This window comes from Pristiophorus japonicus, chromosome 12 (genome assembly GCF_044704955.1).
Source record: "Pristiophorus japonicus isolate sPriJap1 chromosome 12, sPriJap1.hap1, whole genome shotgun sequence".
Lineage (NCBI taxonomy): Eukaryota > Metazoa > Chordata > Chondrichthyes > Pristiophoridae > Pristiophorus > Pristiophorus japonicus.
In genome coordinates, this window is record NC_091988.1 from 178,485,622 (window position 1) to 178,504,500 (window position 18,879).

General features: G+C 40.9%; 1 protein-coding gene across 3 annotated transcripts in view; it reads right to left on the reverse strand.

The window, feature by feature from the left end:
- Positions 1–18,879, reverse strand: part of ptprt (protein tyrosine phosphatase receptor type T) — a 1,564,838-nt gene that overhangs the window by 185,814 nt on the left and 1,360,145 nt on the right. For 2 of the 3 annotated variants that reach the window (XM_070896215.1, XM_070896217.1), the window contains exon 15: positions 13,548–13,577. The exons of the other annotated variant lie outside the window; for it this stretch is intronic. In XM_070896215.1, coding sequence (XP_070752316.1) covers positions 13,548–13,577 — 30 coding nt within the window. The remainder of the gene's footprint in view (positions 1–13,547; positions 13,578–18,879) is intronic. 3 annotated transcript variants of the gene reach the window in all.

Here is an 18,879-nt window from a genome sequence, read left to right on the forward strand (position 1 = left end):
CCAGGTAAAAAGCTAGTTCTCACATGCAATGCGTCAGCATATGGGGTCGGGTGCATTTTGCAACATGTCAATAGTGCGGGCAAATTACAACCCATAGCTTATGCCTCCAGGTCACTTTCGCGGGCGGAGCGCGGGTACAGAATGTTAGAGAAGGAGGTGTCAAAAAAATGCACCAATACCTTTTCGGGGCCAAGTTCGCATTAGAAACCGACCACAAGCCCCTCACATCCCTCCTATCTGAGAGCAAGGCAATAAATGCCAATGTCTCGGCGCGAATTCAATGGTGGGCACTCATGCTGGCGTCCTACGACTACACAATAAGGCACAGACCAGGCACAGACAAATGTGCCGACGCGCTCAGCAGGCTACCCCTGGCAACCACGGAAGGGTCTGATGAACAGGACTGTGAGATAGTCATGGCAATCAGTGCCTTTGAGTCCACAGGTTCGCCCATGACGGCTCGCCAAATAAGAGCCTGGACGGCCAGCGACCCCACGTTATCCTTAGTAAAAAGATGTGTCCTAACCAGTGACTGGGCAGAGGCTCGCGATGCCTGCCCCGAGGAATTAAAACCCTTTCACAGGCGCATGCATGAGCTATCACTACAAGCAGACTGCCTGATGTGGGGCAGCCAAGTAGTCATGCCTTTGCGAGGCAGAGAGGCATTTGTCCGGGAGCTCCACCGCAAGCCTCCGGGGATCGTTCTCATGAAGACCACAGCCAGATCCCACGTCTGGTGGCCTGGTATTGACGCGGACTTGGAGCTCTGCGTCCGAAGGTGCACCATTTGTGCCCAACTCAGCAATGCCCCCAGGGAGGCTCCACTGAGCCCCTGGCCGTGGCCTACCAAACCGTGGTCACGGGTGCACGTAGACTATGCGGGCCCATTCATGGGCAAAATGTTCCTCGTAGTTGTAGATGCATTTTCAAAGTGGATCGAATGCACCATTTTAAACTCGAGCACAACCTCCACCACTGTGGAGAGCCTCGCAACCATGTTTGCAATGCATGGAATCCCTGACACATTGGTCAGTGACAATGGTCCGTGCTTCACCAGCGCAGAATTCCAAGACTTTATAATTGACCACAGCATAAATCACGTCAAGACGGCACTGTTCAAGCCGGCCTCCAATGGCCAGGCGGAGAGAGCAGTGCAAATCATTAAACAAGGCATGCTTAAAATCCAAGGTCCCACACTGCAGGGTCACCTGTCGCGACTGCTGCTGGCATACAGATCTCGTCCGCACTCACTGACTGGGATCCCCCCCGCGCAACTGTTGATGAAAAGGACTTTAAAAATAAGGCTCTCATTAATCTTCCCAGACATGCACGAAATTGTTGAGGCAAAGCGCCGTAAGCTGACTGAGTACCATGACAGAAATTCGAGTGGGAGATGGAATGAGATAGGGGACAAAGTGTTTGTACTAAACTATGGCAGGGGTCCCAAATGGCTTGCAGGGACAGTAACGGGCAAGGAAGGAAACAGGCTACAGGTAGCACAAATGGACAATGGCAAAACCTGCCGTTGGCATGTAGACCAAGTCAAAAGCAGATTTACCAACAACACTGTGGAACCAGAGGCAGACTACAATGTGGAACTCGCACCACACCTGGTGGACAGACAGAGGGAACAACCTGAGGAAAGGGCAATCCCAACAGACAGCCCAGGCGAGTCAACAACAATCACACCCAAAGAAAAACAGACACCAAGGCAAACAATTGAACCATAACTCAGACACTCCACGCGAGAGCGTAGACCACCTGAGAGACTGAACCTATAAAGACAATAAGACCTTGGGGGAGGGTGATGTCATGTATCTTACATTATTATATATAACTGTATCCTAACATGCTATACATGACTGTAATAAGATATGACCTGTAACCACCAGCATACCTTACCACCAGGGGTGCACTTGCAAGAGACAGGTATATAAGGACAGGTCTCAGGCAAGTGCAGCATTCCAGAGCTGTGAAATAAAGGTGCAGGTCCAGAGTGACCTTGACTTCACTGCATGCCTCGTGTGAATCTGTACTGAGGGAATAGGAGTTTACAGTATCCTGTTGAGCTGTTATAGTATTTTGCACTATGACAACCATTAACTGTGGTTTTCAAGTTAAAGCTTCAGTTTGTTTATATATCTTGGAGACAATTTGTATAGAAGTGGCTTAAAATTGATGGAAATTGTGAGAGTTGACATAAACATGTTGCTACGTCGTAAAAGAGATAACGAGCAATTTTCTGGTTTGGCCTCTGGGATCAGGAAGAGAGATATGAGAGAGATTTCCACAGGAAGAAAAGGAACTAGAAGTCTTATTGGATATTAAGTTTTTAGGGGAACCTCTATAGGTCAAAAGGTCTTGTCAATATCCAGGGTCAGGCCCACCTCTAAAAAGAGAATAAAAGTAACACTTAGAGATCTGTTTCGCACAGACGGTGGAGGGGAGAGCGGAGCCGAAGTCGAGCTGGTCGAACACTTCGAGTGATCCCATGCTTTACCGAAAGAAGCTCTCGACAGAGAAAGAGACTGCAAGCTAAAGAACTGCTCATGTGCACCAGCCGTTTGTCTGATTGGAATCAGTATCAACTACCTGTTACGGTTGTATGTTTTTGCTATATAACTAATGTGTTATATTCCGTCTTAAACTCTGATTAAACACAATATATCCATCAGATTGGTTTTATAGTCGATCCTGATTATTAAAGTGAATAGAGATAGCCTTAACCTGGCATATTTCTCACAAAATTGGCATCTGTGGCAGGACTGTAAAAGGGTTATTATGGAGAAACGATTTGAAGATGGATTTGGTCTATAATGTCATTATAAGGCACCAGACGGGATGACTGGGTAGGAAACCTTATAAGGGGGTGTGTTTCGTCACTGAAACCAAAAACAGAATGGCGGGTGGTCATCGTAGAGATAAAATCGTGAGCAGTCTCTCGGAGGTTATCGGAGTCATCCAAGAGGACGGATGTAGTTACCCCAAGGGCTGGGGTGCGATTGTATCCCAAGTGAATGCGAAACGGACTAAACTTAAAAAAGCCGGATTACAACTGGCTTACACACCCACTTCTGTATGAAGCGCGCAGACTTGAGAAAGAAACAAGATAAAGAGGAGGGAGAGTGTGGAAGATAAACAGAAACAAAGATCTAAGCTGAATACAAACCCTTCTGAGAACTCAGCAAAGGAAGGAAAAAAACAAGGAATTAAAAAAAAAAGAAAATGAAACCGAAAAGAAGCTTTAGCTTTCATGCCGAGAAAGATAAAACATAAGATTTGATGAGTGTCTGCTAACCTTAAAAGAGATGCTGTTATTTCAGTTTGTGTGAAAGTCTGTCTTTAAAAGAAAAGGTGTCTGTGACGATTGTTTTTGCTCCACCCACTTTTCTGTGCAGAAGCTGTTAACCATTTGTGTGCTGTTAAGTTTGTTAATTGACATGTATGGTTTCATTTTAAATCAATTTGAATTGATACAACTGCTTTCTTAATTTGGTTATTGAAAGTTTTCTTGAAATGATAAATTGTGAAAAACCCGACTTACATTGTGACCACGGTGAAATTCTGGTAATTTAAAAAAAGATTTGCAGTATTTGAATTGGAATTTTGAGACATTTGAGGTGGGTTTTCTTGTTAAATATTTTGTTTGTTCTGGAAAATACTGGGTTTGGAAACCTTTTTAAAAGAAACCATCCTAAAAAGTTTAGACACAAACTAAAATGTTGCTTTCTCTGATAAGAGACAAAACGTGCTCAAGGTGGGGAGTCGAAATGAGATATGGATGTTACCTTGTGAATAAATGGTGAACATTTTTGTGTCTCGAGTTAAGACAACTTATGAACTACCAAGCTTGGCAAAAGCTTGTTTCTGAAATTGGAATTAATAAGACAAATTGATAAAGATAAATTGATACGTTGCTTTTTCGAGCTCTCGAGAAGGGAAAATCTATCTGAAGTTTAAAGGGATAAGTTTTCATTAAAAGAAACTGGTTGAGATCAATCTAAGTGGATCTACTAAATGTAGTGTAACAAGAGAAAAAGTTTGTGGAGAAATAAAATTGAACATTGACAAAACCTGTCAGTGTAACAATATTGCTGTTTGGATTGGTGATAAGTTTGAAATGCTAAAATGAACTCGTGCACAATATAGCTGGTTATAAAGAATTTTTTAAAAAGAATGTTGGTCTTTAATATTGTATTGGATAGTAAGGTTACCCAAGAGCTCATGAATATGAATAGTAATTAATGGGATGCCACACTTGAGATGCAAGATAGAAACAAGAAAATTACATCACCAAATGGGAATTTTTCTAACGTTCTAGTGAATGTCAGGAAAGTGTAGTTAAGAATAATGAATTGATAGCTTTCTCTTGGAGAAATTTGTGTCCTTGCCAATGAACTTTTAAAGAAAGTTGCATTGATAACCTGGCCACTACCTGAAACATGCAGTAAAGATCTCCAGACAATCTTTTGATAAGATTATCTGAAAGGCCGAGATGGTTTGTATCCAATGGCATAGAGATGCAGATGTAAGAGTGCAGAAGTGATGGAAATGCATGGTGAATTTGCACTAAAGAACGGGTCTCAAGACTTGCCGAGTTACTTGACAACAGAAGACGTGAAATGGTTAATGTGGCTCAGGGAATTGAAAGAATTTTAAAAACATTGATATATACTCCATTCGAGAAACTATCTAATTAATGAAACAATCAGAAGAGAGTTAAACACACTGGTACCTATCAGAGGTATTAAAATTTAAGTAAAAAAACGATTGAAGGTGTGTTCAAGTAAAAAAAGGATTGAAGGTGTGTTTAAGAACAAAAACAATTAAAATCAAAGGAAAAAACTATATAGAATTTAGATTGGGACGATTGAAGGCTGGGGAGAAATAAATTTAAAATTAATTATCCACAATGAATGGATACGAGTAAAAGCGATCCGGAGAATCTTTCAACTCTATGATTGTTGATTAAATGTTCATCATCATCATAGGCAGTCCCTCGAAAGCAAGGAAGACTTGCTTCCACTCTAAAAGTGAGTTCTCAGGTGACTGTACAGTCCAATACGGGAATTAAAGTCGCTGTCACAGGTGGGACAGGAAAGAAAGGTTGAAGGAAAGGGTGGGTGAGGAGTCTGGTTTGCTGCACGCCCCTTCCACTGTCTGGGCTTAATTTCTGCATGCCCTTGGCGATGAGGCTTGAGATGCTCAGTGCCCTCCCGGATGCTCTTCCTCCACTTAGGGCGATCTTGGGACAGGGATTCCCAGGTGCTGGTGGAGATGTTGCACTTTATCAAGGAGGCTTTGAAGGTGTCCTTGAAATGTTTCCTCTGCCCACCTGGGCTCTTGTCGTGTAGGGGTTCCAAGTGAAGCGCTTGTTTAGGGAGTCTCGTGTCGGGCATACGGACAATGTGGCCTGCCGAACGGAGCTGGTCGAATGTGGTCAGTGCTTCGATGATAGGGATGTTGGTCTGAACAAGAACACTGACGTTGGTGCATCTATCTTCCCAATGAATTTGCAGGATCTTGGTACTTATCCAGCGCTTTGAGGTGTCTACTGTATATGGTCCACATCTCTGAGCCATATAGGAGGGCGTATATCACAACTGCCCTGTAGATCATAAGCTCGGTGCCAGATTTGAGGTCCTGGTCTTCAAACACTCTCTTCCTCAGGCAACCGAAGGCTGCGCTGGCACATTGGAGGCAGTGTTGGACCTCGTTATCGATATCTGCCCTTGCTGATAGTAGGCCCCCGAGGTATGGAAAACGGAGTTAAATGTTAAACTTCAGCTTACTTTACAATATCTGTTTTGACAGGTAACAGAGCCGGGGAAAAGCCAGTTAGAATCCAGTATGAGGGTTTTGGTGCCTCCTGTACCATGGTTCACAGGTCTAACAGAACTTGTTTCAAAACCTATGCTGAAGTGAAACCGACATTAAATGAGATACTTAAGTATAAGCTGCACAAATGTGTGACACAATCGATACAACATTCATAATGGTGGGATATTGGGCTTAATATATCAGCACATCCTTAGGTTCGAATTATTTCACACCCTCTGGTAGTTTTGCAACTTGTAATGATAGTGTTTTTGATATTTAATTAACTGAACACAATGAAAGAGAAGATCTGAAGCAACGTAGAGGACACCCCAGGTGGGGTAGGGTCAGGAAAGATAAAGAAACAGAGGATACCTCAGGCGGGGCAGAATTGGAACACTGGAACAGTGAATTAAATTTGAGTAAGGGGTTATAGGTTGCTCCTCCCGTTCAAAGGAATGGACTGTAAGGAGGGAAATCTTCATTTCTGAGTCTCCCTTATCAAAATCTAGAATTGGCACGATGGATGCATAACCGGAAATGAGAGATCGAAAGAGTTTTCTCTCTCTGAAGAAGGGGAATATGTGAGAAATCTGGGATGCCTAAAAATGTATAAAACTGGTATGAATGCTGTGTTTAAATCGTTGTTTGGAACTGGAGAAGAATTGTCTATTGAAGATGTTCAGAAATGCTAATGTCTTGCTACCCTGTTGAGATGTTATAGTATTTTGCACTATGACAACCATTAACTGTGGTTTTCAAGTTAAAGCTTCAGTTTGTTTATATATCTTGGAGACAATTTGTAGAGACAAGCTTAGAATTGATGGAAATTGAAAGAGTTAACATAAACATGTTGCTATGTCATAAAAGAGATAACGAGCCGTTTTCTGGTTTGGCCTTGCGATCAAAGAGAGGATCAGGAAGAGAGATAGGAGAAAGATTTCCACAGGAAGAAACCCTGGGTTAGTGTAAACATATGGCTAGAATCGTAAGATATGTTTAAGGCGGGTTCTTGAAAAAGATCAAGACGAAGAAATAGAAGTCTTCTTGGATATTAAATTTTATGGGGAACCTCTATAAGTTAAAAGGTCTTGTCAATATCCAGGGTCAGGCTCACCCCTAAAAAGAGTAAAAGTAACACTTAGAGATCTGTTTCGCACAGACGGTGGAGGGGAGAGCGGAGCCGAAGTCGAGCTGGTCGAACACTTCGAGTGATCCCATGCTTTACCGAAGGAAGCTCTAGACAGAGAAAGAGACTGCAAGCTAAAGAACTGCTCATGTGCACCAGCTGTTTGTCCGATCTGGATCGGTATCAACTACCTGTTATGGTTGTATGTTTTTGCTATATAGGTAATGTGTTATATTCCATCTTAAACTCTGATTAATCACAATATTTCCACCAGATTAACCTGGCATATTTCTCACACAACCCCAGCTTCTCCAGTCTATCAATGTAACTGAAGTCCCTCATCCCTGGAATCATTCTCGTATATCTTTTCTGCACCCTCTCTAAGGCCTCACATCCTTCCTAAAGTGCAGTGCCCAGAATTGGACATGATATTCCAGTTGAGGCCGAACCAGTGTTTTAGACAGGTTCATCATAATTTCCACACTTTTGTACTTTATACCTCTATTTGTGAAGCCCAGGATCCTGTAAGCTTTTTTTAACTGCTTTCTCAACCTGCTCTGGCACCTTCAACAATTTGTGCACATATACCCCTAGATCTCTTTGTTCATGCACCTCCTTTAGGATTATACCCATTAGTTTATATTTCCTTTCCTCATTCTTTCTACCAAAATGTATCACTTCATACTTTTCTGCGTTAAATTTCATCTGCCACATGTCTGCCCATTCTACCAGCCTGTCTATGTACTCTTTGTCTATCACTATCCTCTTCACAGTTCACTATACTTCCAAGTTTTATGCCATCTGCAAATTTTGAAATTGTGCCCTGCACACCCACATCCAAGTCTTTAATATATATCAAGAAAAGCAGTGGCTCTAGTACCAACTCTTGGGGAACACCCTGTTTACCTTCTTCCAGTGCGAAAAACAACCATTCACCATTACTCTCTGTTTCCTGTTAGTATCTTATCCATGCTGCCACTGTCCCATTTATTCCATGGGCTTGAACTTTGCTGACCAGCCTATTATGTGGCACTTTGACAAATGTTTTTGGAATTCCATGTACACCACGTCAACTGCATTACCTTCAGCAACCCTCTCTGTTACCTCATCAAAAAACACAATCAAGTTGGTTAAACATGATTTACCTTTAACAAATCCATGCTGGCTTTGCTTAATTAATCCAGACCTATCCAAATGACTGTTAATTTTACCCTGATCATTGTTTCTAAAACTCTCCCCACTACCGAGGTTAAACTGACTGGCCTGTAGTTGCTAGGTTTATCTTTACACCCTTTTTTGAACAACAGTGTAACATTTGCAATTCTCCAGTCCCCTGGCACCACCCCTGTATCTATGGAGAATTGGAATATTATGGCCACGACCTCCACGATTTCTGCCCCTCAATTCCCTCAGCATCCTGGAATGCATCCCTTCCGCTCAGGTGATTTATCTACTTTAAGGACAGTCAGCCTTTCTAATACCTCTTCTATATCAATTTTTATCCAATCAAGTGTCACCACTGCCATCTCCTTCACTATGTCTATGGCAGCATTCTCTTCCTTGTTGAAGACAGATGCAAAGTACTCATTTAGTACCTCAGTCATACCCTCTGCCTCCATGCGTAGGTCTCCTTTTTGGTCCCTAATTGGCCCCACCCCTTCTCTTACTACCCATTTAATATTTATATGCCTAGAGAGGACGTTTGGATTACATTTTATTTTAGCTGCTATTCTATTCTTATACCCTCTCTTTGCCCCTCTTATTTTTTTTCACTTCTCCTCTGACCTTTCTATATATAGCCTTATTCGCGAATGTATTTGCAACCTGCTATCTGTCATATGCACTCTTTTTCTGCTTCATCATATTCTCTATCTGTTTCGTCATCCAAGGAGACGTGACTTTAGTTGTCCAGCCTTTCCCCCCATTGGGAATGTACCTCAACTTACCTGAACTATTTCCTCTTTAAAGGCAGCCCATTGTTCCATTACAGTTTTGCCTGCCAATCTTTGTTTCCCGTTTACCCGGGCCAGATCCGTTCTCATCCCACTGAAATTGGCCTTTCCCCAAACATTTTTACTCTAGATTGCTCCCTATCCTTTTCCATAGCTAATCTAAACCTTATGATACTATGACCACTGTTCCTTAAATATTCACCTAATGTCACTTGCTCCACTTGACCTGCCTCATTCCCCAGAACTAGATCCGGCAATGCCTCCTCTCTCGTCAGGCCAGAAACATACTGCTCAAGAATGTTCTCCTGAATATACTTCAGAAATTCTTCCCTTTCTCTGCCCTTAACACTATTATGATCTCAGTCTATATTAGGATAGTTAAAACCAGAAAATCTCCTATAATGGCTTCTCTTCCTACTCCCGCATTGTTATCTCTGGTGTCCCCCAAAGATCTGTCCTTGCTCCTTCCTATTTCTCATCTATATCCTGCCCCTTGGCGATATTATCCGAAAACACGGAGTCAGTTTCCACATGTACGCTGATGACACACAGCTCTACCTCTCCACCACTTCTCTCGACACCTCCATGGTCTCTAAATTGTCAGACTGCTTATCCGACATCCAGTACTGGATGAGCATAAATTTTCTCCAATTAAATATTGGGAAGACTGAAGCCATGGTCTTTGGTCCCTGCCACAAACTGCATTGACTAACCATTGAATCTATCCCTCTCCCAAGCATCTATCTGAGGCTAAACCAGACTGTTTGTAACCTAGGCGTCATATTTGACCCTAAAATGAGCTGCCGGCCACATATCCGCGACATAACTAAAACTGCCTATTTCTACCTTCGTAACATTGCCCGCCTTCGCCCCTGCTGCTACTGAAGCTCTTATCCATGCCTTTGTTAGCTCTACACTTGACTACTCCAATGCACTCCTGGCTGATCTCCCACATTCTACATTACGTAAACTTGAGGTCATCCAAAACTCGGCAGCCCGTGTCCTAACTCGCACCAAGTCACGATCACCCATCACCCCTGTGCTCGCTGACCTATATTGGGTCCTGGTTAAACAACCCCTCGATTCCAAAATTCTCGGCTTTGTTTACAAATCTCTCCATGGCCTTGCCCTTCCCTATCTCTGTAATCTACGTCAGCCTCTCAACCCCACGAGATGTCTGCGCTCCTCAAATTCTGCCCTCTTGAGCATCCCTGATTATAACTGCTCAACCATTGGTGGCCGTGCCTTCAGCTGCTTGGGCCCTAAGCTCTGGAACTCCCTCCCTAAACCTCTCTGCTTCTCTTTCCTCCTTTAAGATGCTCCTTAAAACCTACCTCTTTAACCAAGCTTTTGGTCATCTACCATAATTTTTTCTTATGTGGCTCGGTGTCCAATTTATCTGTTTCGTCTTATAACACTGCTGTGAAGCACTTTGGGACATTTTACTATGTTAAAGGCGCTATATAAATTTAAGTAGTTGTTATTGTCCCCCATTATCACTACTCTATAGTTCTTGCATCTCTCTGTAATTTCTCTGCAAATTTGCTCCTCGATATCTTTCCCACTATTTAGTGGTCTACAGAATACACCTCGTAGTGTAATGGCACCTCTATTATTTCTTAACTCGAGCCATATAGATTCTGTCCTTGACCCCTCCAAAACATTCTCCCTCTCCAGCATTGTAACATTCTCCTTAACTAATACTGCTACACCAGCTCCTACCTTTTCTTTCCTATCTTTCCTGAACACCTTATAACCAGGAATATTTAATACCCAATTCTGTCCTTTTTTGAATCAGGTCTCAGTTATTGCCACAACTTCATATTCCCATGTAGCTATTTGTGTCTGCAGCTCACTCACCTTGTTTACTACGCTTCGTGTGTTCACATACATACACTGCAAACCCATCTTAGACCATCCTGTATTCTCTCTTAGTTTGACCCCACCTAATACCTTACTATTTCTTACTTTAGTGCTCTCCACCTCTTCCAATCCATTGAGCACTTTATTTTTTGACAGATCGCAAGTGCCGGGTGTAGGCGCATGAGTAGTGCATGCCTATACCCGAAACTTGTGTGCCCCCTACGGGCATGAGGGCATCGCGTATGTACCCGTAGAGCCGCAATTTATGGCCTATTATAAGCCGAGATGCATTCAGGTGCAGGAATCAATAGAGAATCTAAAAAAATTGAGGAAATTTGAGTGTAGCGTAATTAGGTTCTTAATGTAATTTTTGTCCGCTCTTTTACGCCGTGTCGTGTATCTCTGCGTGTAAATACATGGGAAATTCCACTCCTCCCTATCTTTGTCCTGATTTGTCTATCTTGCCAACTGCCCTCAGTCTCCAACTGTCCTGGAATGGGTTCCTTGCAAACTGCTGTCACCATCTTAGCATCTATCTTCATACATTCCAGGCAAATATTTATTTATTCATCATAAATCATGCAAGCGGGCAAATATTAGGAGGAAAGGCTGACGGTGGGAAATATTTAATTTGTGGGCTGAGGAGGCAGTAGGATTCAATTTTAGGCAACAAGATAAAATATTATTTTTATATCAGGCGAGCAAGTAGTAGCATGAAACTTTAGTGAACAGCAGGGATTTTTAACATTTGTATCTTGGGGGGCAGGGAGCACCATTAAATTTTAGCAAACAGAAGGGTAATACATTTATTTATACTTCAGGGAGCAGACTGCATTGAATTGTAGGAAAAAAAATGAGCAGTGAAAAACATTTAATATTTATATCTAGGGGAACAGGCAGCACCATTAATTTCTAGGAACCAATGGCGCAATATATATTTATCTAAAAAGAGCTGGAGACCCAGGAACAAGAAGTGGCAGTTTATTTGTTTAGCAAGGAAGAAACTACCAGAGCAAAAATAAACATATGGATTTTTAAAATTTAAAGTTGAATGAATTTAAAGGATTTAAGGATTTTTTTTTTCCAAAGGGATAACATTAAAAAAAAAGTTGCCCTGCATTAAAGAGAAAAACAAAATGGAGACTGGTGTTGGGAGACTCATCACATTCTCAGTGCAGTGGCCAAAGCCTGTAATTACGTTGTGACAGGCAAGTGTTTTACATAGGAAAATTGCCAATGGTTACGTATCATTTTAACACTAACTGTTGACATAAAAGTGTTATGAAAAATGATGGCAAAAGGAAGTTAGACAGAAAATATATGCATACACAGATTTTAATGATAAATAGATTGGTTAATGTCCCATCTGCCAAAGTAATTTCAGACAAACCTACAAGCAATCGCACATTAGTAAGATACAACTATTTATAGTGAGTTAAAATGCCGATGTTTGTAAAAGGCTGCTCACCATCTGTTTACAATGGGTAATAGGTCTATAATGCTGCCTGTTAATCACAGATGATTAAGCACTATAATTTGATATTAGCTCAGACCATCTCCCCAAAGCACACAATTACATTATTGTAGACTATCATTACCTATGTTCAACAGCCATTATTATAAGTGTAATGCAAGCATCTTTACTTATGAACATAATAAGGCCATGTTAAAAAAAGATGACTGAAGCAGCAGTTTAAGAATAATATAATCTGATTATTTCCCCTTTTAATTTGTTTCCCAACCGTAACATCTGCCACCTTGCCTCACACCATTTTCGAGTTGAAAGTGTAGGAAAGTGGCCTGCTCCCAAACATTTTCTAATGCCAGTCTGTTACTTGCCACAAGAGTGCATGCAAGCATGGCCTGAGACACAGCACCATTCTTACTACTGTGAATCTGCAGTGGTTCTAGGAAAGAAAATGTCATTTCTGAGGTAATGTCCATTGCGATATTCCACAAGAATTCATCAGTTCCATTACATTCATACAATTCACAAAGATTTGCGCTGAAAATTCAACATTTGTTGGTACACAGCTTTATCACACATTATGGGCTCAATTTTCCCCAAAGCTTTTTTTTGGCATATTTGAAGAGTTACGCCTGTTTTTTTGGAGCCTAAGTATGGCAAAAAAAAAGTTCTAAGTTTCTTCATTTTGGCGTGGCCTAACCTGTCCTTTAGTTTTGGGGGTGGAGCCTTGATCTGCGCCAAAAAGATTGGGCTGCTAAAAAAATCGTAACTAGCTGAGTTACGTTGGTGCAAATTGATTGGGGAAACTGTAGTTCTTTAACTTAGGTCAAAAAAAGCAGCTTGCTCCAAAAAAACAGCACAAATCACTGGGGAAAATGGAGCCCAAAGTTGTATTGGGAAATATCCTATGATGTCCAGAGTGAATTCTGCTTTATATAACTGCTAAATCCAATTTACGGGCACAGCGGATGACTGCTTGCTGTTAATATTATTTCAAATATAGCAAGTGCTGTAGTGATAAAGTATTTCTGTTGGTGACAGGTTTTCTGTAACCTTTCAACATTATATCACAAAACTTGTGGAAAATCGCAATGATTGAATTATTTGGCTAGAAAGTTATAAAACATTCCACAATTGCAAATGATTTAAGTTCAAACATTAGAATATATTAGAAGCACAACTTAAAGAATGCCTTAAGCATTTACGTATCCGTTTAAGGACTTAAATAGTTGAGCTATCTACTCTAAGCAGCTTTGTTTGGGTATAAGAAGAGCATGGAGACTAGTGAAGGGAAATTTCTACTAGAGCTGATACTTACAGGTAATATGAGTAGGAATAAGCACTCCTCCTGCCATGCGTGAACAGTTGAAGGGATAAATGGATGGGAAAGCAATGAAAGGGAAAAATAAGAAAATAAGTTATTAAGGAATTTGCATAGTAAACGTCAGGGGATTAGGATTATACAGATAATGTCAAAGTCACCTTGAAGCTTGTTGCAACAAAAGTGCAAATAACATGTCAAATACTAAAGTAATAAAAATGTGTTGTTTAATTGTCTAACAGAACCATAGTTTAGTTCTTTCATTTTATTGACAACAATTTGAAGAGAAGGGAACAAAGACTTAAAGGGGCTGCAAACTCCCTTGTATAAAAGCCTTCTGGGAAGTTTTATTTCTGACTGGTTATATTGGGGCAGAATTTGAGGTGTGTATGATGATGTACTCTAAGAGTACGCTGTCACACCGCCTTTGAACTGGACAGCAAGTTTGGGATTAAGCGGATGCGCTAAATCCTGGAACTTACGATCTGTCAAGTTCCGACTTGACAGATCATCTGCTCTGATATTGAAATCCTAATTGTTGGCACAGAGTTGGGCTAATTACCCACCAACTGTCCAGTAATTATGCCTGGAAATTTTACGGCTGGTGCAAACACACACGCAGTCTGTTTGCACAGCGTAAGGGGATACCTACCAATAAAAAATCATAATCTGATACTTTTTTGTTTCAATATAAATGAAAAGGAATGTAAATCCAAACTGGGTAGAGTTAGAGACTGTTTGGGGAATTGACAGTTTCGCAAATTAAAAAAAATCCAAAATACACTTCCCTTACTGACCTCACTGTGTCTTCAGGTGACCTTTAATGGTACAAAATACATAAAAACTTTTATCAACATTAGCTGTTATATTCTCTCTTGAAAATATCATAGTGTCTAGTGGAGGAGAATGAGAGACCTTCTGTAACCTGATTGGAGTACTGCCCCACGTGAACCCAGTTCCACGTTCGCATACGGTATGCCCCCGAGATCCGTGGGCCACTACGCTGCTCTGCAGCATCTGACAGCAACTTGAAGCTCGGGGCCTCACAATGGGTAAGTGCGCATTCGGTTCAGATGCCAGCGAGCCATCATCCGTAAGGATTGTTTAAAAATCAGTCAGAGAATCAGCCATGGAGGTTTGTATGACTAGTGTGGTGGAACGTGGGTGTCAGGCCAATCTGAGACCCGCTCCTGTTGTATCTCCTTAGTAAAATAAAAATGGATGACTCTTCACATGACTACGCTATGCATGATGTGAAGGTGATGTGAGCAAATTGCATTACTCCAAGTTAGACTGTGCTTCCAAGCAAGCAGCTATATGGAAATATCTTCCCATAAGTAAAATAAAATGTTAATCATTTTCATTTAATTATAAAATAACTATTAAATAAAGGCTCATTAAGTTTTGGAATGAAAGAAGAGCCACACATCTACTTAGCAAAGGCCAACGTACTAACTTGCCAAAAGGTCAACACTATGCGCTAACTTGTTAATATGTGTGACATGCTTTAACAATCCTGAACTAGGCAGTGTCTGTCATAGGGAAAAATGATGCATCATCTCATTGATATTCTACTCCTGCTAGTCAATCCACAGAATAACAGGCCATGAAAGATGCAATGATCTGCTTGCCGACTTACTCAACAGTGACTGATGGCTTGGAACTGAGCAGGTATGGCTGAGGGGGAGTAATATAAAAAGGCTCTGCACAACTGAAAAGCTTCTCAGTGAGATTAGATCTAAAGTTTCAGTCTAGTTTATTTTATTTCCTGTTCAGCACTAAAATAGTTTTGAATCATTTCTACCAGCAGCCTTCTGTGAGTTGTGTTAATGGCAAACTCCAGAGGCTGACTGCAAACACTGATTAAATCAATTCTTCCTCTGCACAATTACCAGCACAGTCAATTGATCTTTCACGAGCTACATCATTTGTGATAGAATTTCCTCCTCAGTTTACGGAGCTAAAGCTGACACAAATAAATGCAAATTCAATTTAGCAGTATTTTGTAAAGCTACCCTAACATCCGTGGGAGCTTATATTATTCTCGGGAACCTATTTTTTTTTTTGTATAAAGATTATTTTCATGTTTCTGTTATCTAACCTAAAGGCAAAGGAAAGTACAGGGACATATTTTTGTGTAAATTACTTCCTCTTTTTATAGAAGAACATAATAGGGTCATCAAAAGTGTCTTTGATGTTTTAGTAAAATGTTTGTTTCATTGACTATGTAGAAAGCCTTGAGTTTGGTCTCTGTGTCTGCTAGGCCAATCCAGTGACATGAATTATAGTGAGCAGAATGGCCCTGATTCAAACAGCAGAAGGCTATGATTGGCTGAGTTCTGCTTTGAATCATCTGAGCATGAACTTAAAAAGAAAGGGGGTGGCCTAATAGAGGTCTTTAAAATTATGAAAGGTTTTGATAGAATGGATACAGAGAGAATGTTTCCACTTGTGGGGAAGAGCATAACTGGAGGCCATCAATATAAGAAAGTCACCAAGAAATCAAAAAAGGAATTCAGAAGAATCTTCTTTACCTAGAGAGTGACGAGAATGTGAAACTCGCTACCACAGGGAGTAGTTGAAACAAATTGTAGAGATGCATTTAAGGGGAAGCTTGATAAGCACATGAGGGAGAAGGGAATTGAGGTTTATGCCAATAGATTTAAATGAGGAAGGATGGGAGAAGGCTCAAGTGGAGCATAAACGCCAGCATGGACTGATTGAGCCGAATGCCTTGTTTCTGTGCTGTATATTTGATGTAATGCTATGTAATTCTACATCTTGCCACTGCGAGACTCAGAATATCGATATGCTGTGTCACCGTGTTGAGCCTCTAAAAATACATTTTTCCATTTTGTGAAATCATGAAATGTTACAAGTAATACTACATAGAGATATGCATATTCAGGAACAGACAACTGATGGGAAACCATAGAAGAATTGTTCTATTACTAGCACTGGGACTGTCCTCATTGCAAATATATCACAACAGCTTAAATTTGTGTTGATATTCACGATATAACCATATGCAGACATAGGTCATTTTTTCTGGGCTGAGAAATATTGCACACTTTACTGTCTTGGAAAATAGGACAAGAGGCATTTTGGAAAAGGGGGCATTAAATGAAAACAAATTGTAGTGTTTGAGCTTTTGTAGAAGTCTGCTATGTGCTTTTTAAGGCAGTAAGTGGATTTTGAGCTATGCAGTGAGTTGAAAATAAAGAAGTGAAGGAGAGGCAGAGAGAGCAAAATAAAGGTAGTTTGGTTACCACAAAACATGTCTGTGGCTTTTCAGGGATTATTTTGCTATGGTTTCCATGGCTTTTGATATTTTACATAGAACATTCCTACAAAAGCTCACAATCAAGAATTAAGTCAGGGATAAAGGCATTATATCTGAATGCGCGAAGCAACAAAATAGATGAATTAATAGCGCAGATAGAAGTGAATAGGTTTGATCTAATCGCCATTACGGAGATGTGGTTGCAAAGTGGCCAGGGTTGGGAACTAAATATTCTAGGACACTTAACTTTTAGAAGATTTAGGCAAAACGAAAAAGGAGGAGAGGTAGCCCTGATAATAAAGGATGGGATAAAGACAAAAAAGAGAGAAAGAATCTTAGCTGCGATAATCAAGAAGTAGAATCAGTTTGGGTGGAGCTAACAACTAGCAAGGGGCAGAAAACATTGGTGGGAGTTGTTTGTAAGCCCCTAAACAGTTTTTGTAATGTAGGCAGAGTATAAATTAGGAAATTAGAGGAACATGTGACAAGAGTAATACAGTAATCATGGGGAATTTTAATCTACATATAGACTGGGCAAACCAAATTTGCAGTAATAGTGTGGAGGATGATTTCATGGAATGTATACAAGATAGTTTTCTAGATTAGTGTGTTGAGGAACCAATTAGGGAACATGCTATTTTAGATCTGATACTGTGCAATGAGAAAGAGTTAATTAATAACCTTGTAATAAAAGGGCCTTTTGGGAAGAGTGACCAGAATATGATAGAATTTTATATTGAGTTTGACAGTGAAACTAGGGTCTTAAATCTAAACAAAGCAAACTATGTAAATATGTAGGGAGAGTTGGCTAATGTAGATTGGGAAACTACATTAAAAGATTTGATGGTAGACAAGCAATGACTAGTATTTAAAAAATTAATACATAATTTACAGTAAATATACATTCCTTTAAGGCACAAAAACCCGACAGGAAAAGTGGTCCATCCAGGGTTAACAAGAGAAGTTAAAGATAGTATTAGATCAAAGGAAGAGGCTTATAATGTTGCCAAAAAGAGTAGTAAGCCTGAGGATTGGGAGGATTTTGTAATTCTGCAAAGGAGGACCAAGATATTGATAAAGAAAGGGAAAATAGAATATGAGAGTAAACTAGCAAGAGTCATAAAAACAGACTGTAAAAGTTTATATAGGTATGTAAAAAAGAAACGGTTAGCAAAAGTAAATGTGGGTCCCTTACAGGCTGAGACAGAATAAATTATAGCGGGGAATAAAGAAATGGTAGATAAATTAAACAAATACTGTGGGGGAGAAATTCAGTTCCTGTTTGGAGGCGTGAGACATAGCGGCAGGCACTAAAATGTTGCCCCCTCCAGAAATTCGGGTTTCTGCCCCAGGAAGGAAGTGGAGTGCTAGCTTAAAGGGAAGGGCCCATGCTGCTGACTTTGCAAAAGAAAAAGGGACCTACTTAACCACCTGGGAGCTGGGGTGCCACACGATCAGCAAGCAGAGTGCCGTGCTGAATGATCACGGCCAGGACGCCACGAAGAAACTGGATCAGGAGCGGCAACAAGAAGGTACGTTTTAAAAACATGTTTCACTCAGCCCCTTTAATTATTGCCCCGGTAGTGGCCGGCTGCCCGATCCGAACCTTCTGCAGTTGTCGGTGCTTTCTCCCGGTGCTGCTGCATGGGGAGAAAAAATGAATTTCGGGGCCGGGGCATTAATGAGGTGATGCATGCGTTGATGACATCACGATCTCCAGGTGCAGGAGATCTGAATGCAAAGCTGTAGAGCCATCAAATATCTGCCCAATATGGCGATAATCGTTGCCAGCACCACGCCCGGGTGATAAGGCATTTGCGCCTCGTCAGGGGGCACTTACGGGAGGTGCAAATGCGCCAAATTTCTAGCTCTTTGTGTCTGTTTTCATGGAAGAAGTCGCAAAAATCTTCCTGGAACTAGTGAAGGGTCTAGCGAGAATGAGGAACTGAAAGAAATTAGTATTAGTAAAAATATTGTACTCGAGAAATTAATGGGACTGAAAGCCAATAGATCCCCTGGACCCGATGGCCTACATCCTAGGGCTTT